This window comes from Macaca fascicularis, chromosome 6, assembly GCF_037993035.2.
Source record: "Macaca fascicularis isolate 582-1 chromosome 6, T2T-MFA8v1.1".
NCBI lineage: Eukaryota > Metazoa > Chordata > Mammalia > Primates > Cercopithecidae > Macaca > Macaca fascicularis.
In genome coordinates, this window is record NC_088380.1 from 182272013 (window position 1) to 182279254 (window position 7242).

A 7242-nucleotide genomic window follows, 5' to 3' on the forward strand; every position below is an offset into this window, starting at 1 on the left:
AGCAGGGAATGGTCACTGGGCAGCAGAATAACATGTGATAAAGCAAAGTGGTGATAGAGCCAAGAGTGGAATTGATGACTTTCTGTGAGACAGAATTTCAAAGCACTTGAGGTGGTGGAGGAGAGAGGCCAAGTTTCCAGCCTGAGCTTGGTCAGGAGCAGTGAGAATTGAAGGAAGAGAGGCAGTTGGAAGATAACCAGGGGCGACCTGGTGGGGACAGAGCAGTGGTCAGGCTATGACCAGTAGGGTGGTAGGACAGAGGGGGAGGAAAGCAAGATGGCCAATTGCCATCCAGATGGGACAGGTGGCATGAAGACCAGCCTTCGAGTGTGACGCTCATGCATGAGGCACTACCCTAAAAGCCAATTCATTTCCTTCTTACTTCATTAAAATCCTGGAATCCCATCCCCTAGATTAAGGAAACTTCCTTATTCTCTTTGTTCATTCTAAAAGAGCCTGGTCTATAGACTCTGTATCCTAACAGTCAACTAGTATTATTTTATTACTATGATTAATCTCCTGATTGAGTAAAAAGAACAGAGAATTTGCAGTCCATCAGATCTTGTCAAATCCCTTCCCTACCACTTGACAGTTGTGTGAACTTAAGCAGGTCACTTCCCTCTCTGAGCCTCAGGATTTTTGTAATGCATGTCAGCCGCTGGCCAAGAACTTGAATACAGCAAGCATTCAACTCTTGTTAGCAGCTATGACTGTAATTTTTGGTGCTGTAAAGTTTTATAGGTCTAAAAAAGCCCAGTAACAAGTTCTTCACAGCAAAGTCATAATTAAATCCAGCTGGACAGCCCCAGATGAGTCTGCAACACATGGAATTTTTCATTATGAAGCAAACACTTCCCCTTTCCGAGGATCATCGTTAAACCAGGGATTTTTTTTCCTCACCGCCATAGACTCTGCTCAAGATTCCCAAAGGAGAACAGTACTTAGAGAATTCATTTTTAGTCATCTGAGCCTCATAAGAAAAAGCTCTGTCTTATTCAAATATGGCATAACAGAAATGAGGGCAGGAGCAGAGGGAAACGTAGTGTTGCTGGATTTAAACTTGAACTGTGGACTCTGCTTTTAGAATAAAACTCCATGGCTTTCTGGTTCTCACACTGTGCAGGTGCACCTTCTACCAAATGAGCTTGCACTGCATTCATTGCTCATCCACTCAGCTATTCCTCTTTCAACACTTACTGACTTCTGTTCACCAGTATCTGGGCTGAGCTCCAGAGTTCAGTAAGACCCGTCTTTTTTTTTTTTTTTTTTTTTTTTTTTTTTTTTTTTTTTTTTTTTTTTAATAGGGATAGGCTCTCACTATGTTGCCCAGGCTGGTCTCAAACTCTTAGACTCAAGCAATTCTCCTACCTCGGCCTCCTGAAGTATGGGGATTATAGGTGTGAGCCACCACACCTGGCCTAAGACCCGTCCTTTGCCATAAGTAGCTCATAATTTACAGCCGGGGTTCACAAACTGTTTCAACGAAAGGCTATATGGTAAATATTTTAGGCTTTACAGGTAATAACATTTCTGTTGCCACTATTCGAGCAGATCCTTGAATAGTTGGGGATATATTTTTGGAGGCTTTGAAACCTATTGGAGGAAAGGAGCAATGGAGGAGACCTAGATATGTGGCCCAAGCAACTGGATGGTGCCTGCTGAGGCTGCCCCAAGGCAGAAGCTCATCTGCGTCAGTGCTTCTCAGCCTTTTAAAAAAATTATCAACCCCCACTAGGAGCCTTTTCAGACATTATTTTCTTATTTGTGCACCCATACAATTGTAATACCACAGATGTGATAATCTTTTTATGCAGCAATGCCTATCTGTGCTTTATGCATAAAAAACGTGAGAACTTTTGCCCTCCCCTGCCTGAGAACCAATATTTGCTCCCTTGGGAATGCTGTCACCCCATTAAGAATGCATGGTCTAGCTCCAGGAGAGGTGGTTCCCTCTCCACCTATTTCAAGCCTCTTGTCTGAGCACCGCCTCCTCCTCAGTCATGACAGGTGGAATCATTGGGCTTTTGGGGGAACCCCTAAACCTCCAGAGAAAGACCATCTTAGAACACAGCATGGCAACACCAACCTTCCTCTTCTTTGGAGGAGTTTGCACCTCCCAAGGCTTCCGGGATAACTTTGCCCCAAATGTTCACATGGTCTGAGACCCACAGTCACAGGTGATAAAGGAACATTCACACCCTTTATCACCCCAATTCCTCTTAGGAAGGGGAAGATCATTGTGTGGGGAAAATACCTTAAGAAGTGCTTTGGGTAGAAGGTGAGACCCTTGGTGTGGGTGTTCCTGGAGAGGGGTGGAAGAGAGAGGCTGAGGCAGAGCCAGCGGGACGGGAGTCCACACGGGACACACTGAGACTTCCTGTCAACCTGCAAATCTTCAAGAAATTCAACACACACCCCCGAAGTGTTCCACTGGCATGTATTTCTGGTGGGAAAAAAAGTGAGGGGGCTGAGATTTGCAGGGGGGAGAGGAGCAAAGGCAGGTGAATACACAAAGCAGCAGCAGGTGGACTCCAGGCAGGTGAGTCTAGGAACAGTGAAACTTGGGAGACGTGCATCCCGGGCAACACTACAGGGAGAAGGAGACAGTCCCACCCAAGCTTCGAGGTCCACAGAGGCCCAGGAAGATGGCCGGGGTTTGGTTTCTGTAACCACTCCCGTGAGAATGCAAGTCATGGAAGACCCATCAAAAAGTTAAACAACCAGGAGGTATTCGCTCAAGAATGCAAGGCCCAGAGGTGAGGCATCTCGGGATTGGTTCATTCATCAGCTGAACGTCCTTATCCTCTAAGACTCCAGCGCCCTGCATCTTCCGCCACCCCCACCATCTTCGGCACACGGGCCATGTCTCCCCCCATGGTTCCCCTGCTGCCACATTTACAGCCACATCCAGAGGTGGAAAAGTGGTGAACCGCTATTCTATAAAACCTTTTAAGAGTGAGGAAAACTCCCCCAGAATCCCACCCTGACCCCTCAGCCCCCAGCACACTGCTCAGCAGTAAGCGGTCTATCACAGGTCCTTGGTGAAATTAAGACGATTGGCTAAATGAGCGACTCCCAAAATGTGGCCCCTGCATCAGCAACATCAGCGCCACTTGGGAATTATTAGAAATGCAAAGTATTGAGCTTCATCTCAGCCAATAAAATCTGAAACTCTGAGGGCAGGGCCCTGCAGTCTATGGCTTAATGGGCCCTCCTGGTAATTCTGATGGAACCAGAAGTTTAGAATCAGCCAAGTAGCTTAGATTAATAAACATGCATTTCTGGTCCTGTGGTTTGGATGCGTGTCCTTCCAAATCTCATGTTGGAATTTTATCCCCAATGTTGGAGGTGGGGCCTTGTGGAAGATGTTTGGCTCATGGGGATGGAGCTCTCATGAATGTCTTGGTCTCATCCTCATGGTTATGAGTCAATTCTCAATTCTCACTCTATTAGTTCCCCCCAAGAGCTGCTTGTTTAAAAGACCTGACACCTTCCCACTCTCCTTTGTTTCCTCTCTCACCATGAGATCTCTGCACACCTTGGCTCTCCACCTTCCAACGTAAGTGAAAGCTTCCTGAAGCCCTCACCAGAAGCACATACTGGAGCCATGCTTCTTGTACAGCCTGCAGAACTGTGAGTCAAATAAACCTGCTTTCTTTATAAATTACCCAGTCTTTTAGGTATTACTTTATAGCAACACAAATGAACTAAGACATCCGAGCTGGAGAAGATGGCACCATAGGAAGCACCTGCTGGTTGCCTGTCCTGAAGGTGGCTACTTATGCATGAGACAGGTGGACTGGAGAGAGCTGGCAGTATAGAGAGGGGCCCAAGTGAAGCCCACACGCTCACTGCTCGGCAGGACAACAATGAGTGTGTTCTCCAGTCAAGTGGACTCATGAGAATACCTGGGCTGAAACCATCTTGAGAGGACCCATACTCAAAGGAAAAACATTGGCCCCATGTCCAAAGATTAGCACCTAAATGTATATTGACATGGTATTAAATAAAATGAAATGTTTAAGATACATTTGTAGGCTGGGCGTGCTGGCTCATGCCTATAATCCCAGCACTTTGGGAGACCGAGGCAGGCAGATTACCTGAGCTCAAGAGTTCAAGACCAGCTTGACCAACATTGTAAAACCCCATCTCTACTAAAAATACAAAAAGTTAGCTGGGCATGGTAGTGCACACTTGTAGTCCCAGCTACTCAGGAGGTTGAGGCAGGAGAATCGCTTGAACCCGGGAAGCAGAGGTTGCAGTGAGCCGAGATTGCGCCACTGCACTCTGGTCTGGGTGATAAAGCGAGACTCCATCTCAAAAATTTTTTTAAAAGAGGTACATTTGTATAGGTACTACTTCGAATAAGGAAGGAAACTTAGATACCTCTCACTCAGTAACCAATAGAACAAAAAATGCACAAAAAAGGCATAAAGATTGTATTCCAGTTCTTCAGGGAAACAGAACCACGTAATATATATAGATAGATAGATAGATAGATAGATAGATAGATAGATAGATAGATAGATAGATAGATAGATAGATGAAAAGAGATTTATTATGGGAGATTGGCTCATGTAATTATAAGGCTCATGATCTGTCAGGTCCAAGTCCAGAGAACCAGGTCTGAGAACCAGGAATGCTGACATTCAAAGGCAAGAGGAGATGGATGTCCCAGTTCTGACAGGGAGAGAAAATTCACTCTCCTTCCACTTTTTCTTCTATTTTGGCCTCAGTGTATTGGATGATGTCCACCCACATTGGTGAGGGTGATCTTCTTTACTGTGTCTATGGAGTCAAATGCTAATCTCCTCCAGGAACACTATCACACGCATGTCAGAAATAGTGTTTTCCAGCTATCTGGACATCCCTTAGCCCAGTCAAGTCGGCACATAAAATTAACTGTCATGAAGATATAGACTATCTAAACAACCAATACAATTAACAAATTCGATGCAGCTTACATATATAGAACACTACACCCAACCATGGAAAATACTTGCTTTTTAAGTATACATTGATTATTTACCAAGACTAGCCATATACTGGGCCGTAAAGCAAATCTCCACAAATTCTAAATGACTAAAATTATTCTGAGTATGTTCTCTAACCACAGTGAAATTAAGCTAGCTATCAGTAACAACACAATTTTTTAACCAGAATGTTTGGACATTGAGCAACTAAAACACCCATTGGTCAAGGAATAAATCAAAAATAGCCATTAGAAATTGTCTTGGGCTGAATGGTAATGAAAATATCACATGGTGCTGGGTCACAGCTAAAACTGTGCTCAGAAGGAAATGTGTAACTTTATTTCTTTAACTTTTAAGTTCAAATGTACATATGCAGGTTTGTTACATAGGGAAACTTGTGCCATGGCGGGGTTGTTGTACAAATTATTTCATCACCTAGATATTAAGCCTAGTACCCATTAGTTATTTTTCCTGATCCTCTCCCTCCTCCCACCCTCCACCTTCCAATAGGCCCCAGTGTGTGTTGTTCCCCTCTAAGTGTCCATGTGTTCTCATCATTTAGCTCCCACATATAAGTGAGAACATACAGTATTTGGTTTTCTGTTCCTGTGTTACTTTGCTAAGGATAATGGCCTCCAGCTCCATCCATGTCCCTGAAAAGGACATTATCTCATTCTTTTTATGGCTGCATAGTATCCCATGGTGTATATGTGCCATATTTTCTTTATCCAGCCTGTCACTGAAGGGCATTTAGATTGATTCCACGTCTTTGCTATTGTTAATAGTGTTGCAATGAACATACATGTGCATTTTAATAGAATGATTTGGGATTGCTGAGTCAAATGGTATGTCTGTCTTTAGGTCTTTGAGAAATCATCACATTGTCTCCCACAATGATTGAACAAATTTACACACCCACCAACAGTGCATAAGCGTTCTTTTTTCTCCACAACGTTGTCAGCATCTGTTATTTTTTGGACTTTTTAATAACAGCCATTCTGATTGGTATGAGATGGTATCTCATTGTAGTTTTGACTTGCATTTCTCCCATAATCAGTGATGTTAAGCTTTTTTTTTTTTTTGACGGAATCTCACTGTGTCACCCAGGCTAGAGTGCAGTGGCATGATCTCGGCTCACTGCAACCTTCAGCTCCTGGGTTCAAGGGATTCTCCTGCCCCAACCTCCCAAGTAGCTGCGATTACAGGGGCACATCACCACACCTGGCTAATTTTTTGTATTTTTAGTAGAGATGATGTTTCACTATATGGGCCAGGCTGGTCTCAAACTCCTGTCCTCAAGGGATCCACCCACCTCGGGAGTTTTTTTTTTTCATATGATTGTTGGCTGCACATATGTCTTCTTTTGAAAAGTGTCTGTTCATGTCCTTTGCCCACTTTTTTATAGGGTTTTTTTTTTCTTGTAAATTTGTTTAAGTTTATTATAGATGCGGGATATTAAATCTTTGTTGGATGCATAGTTTGCAGAAATTTTCTCCCATTCTATAGTCTGTTTACTCTGTTGATGGTTTCTTTTGCTGTGCTGCACTTTTTTTTTTTTTTTTTTTGAGATGAAGTCTTACTCTGTCACCCAGCTGGAGGGCAGTAGCATGATCTTGGCTCACCGCACTTCTGTCTCCTGGGTTCAAGCAATTTTCCTGCTTCAGCCTCCCGAGTAGCTGGGATTACAGGCACAGGCCACAATGCCTGGCTAATTTTTGTATTTTTAGTAGAGAAAGGGCTTCACCATGTTGGCCAAGCTGGTCGTGAACTCCTGACCTCAAGTGATCCGCCCGCCTTGGCCTCCCAAAGTTCTGGGATTGCCAGCATGATTTTTAGAATTTTCTATTGGTATTCATAAGTGACAGTGGTCTACAGTTTTTTGTTCATCTCTATATTTATCAGGCTTTATTAAAGTTATTCTCATTATGTAAAAGAAATTGGAAAAATATATTCCTTTTCTTTTGCTCCAGATAAATTTAAACAAAATTAGAATTATCGGTTGTTTATTACTTAACATTTTGTTTTGAAGAATTACAGATTTTCAGAAAAAAAATTATTTTAAAACTACAAAAATTGCTACATACCTAGATTCCCTGGAGGGATATACATATTTTTCTGAAGTGCTTGAGAGTAAGTTGTAGATATATTTTTTAACCCTGAATTCTTTAGTGTATATTTCCTAAAAACAAGGACATAGCCTTATGTAACCACAATACAATTATCAAAATCGGGAAATTAACAGATACAATACTATCATCTAATCCATAGG

At 42.9% G+C, this 7242-nt stretch overlaps 1 protein-coding gene across 1 annotated transcript; it reads right to left on the reverse strand.

Moving 5' to 3' along the window:
• Positions 1-370: 370 nt before the first annotated feature.
• Positions 371-3115, reverse strand: LOC101925582 (uncharacterized). Its single transcript, XM_045393441.2, has one exon. It carries the CDS (start codon positions 2692-2694, stop codon positions 2014-2016), a length of 681 nt encoding a protein of 226 aa, XP_045249376.2. The 5' UTR covers positions 2695-3115; the 3' UTR covers positions 371-2013.
• Between the last annotated feature and the right edge of the window lie 4127 nt (positions 3116-7242).

Bases quoted from the DNA above. Each gene is read 5' to 3' on its own strand.
- LOC101925582 (XM_045393441.2), bottom strand. From the start codon at position 2,694: ATGACTTGCATTCTCACGGGAGTGGTTACAGAAACCAAACCCCGGCCA.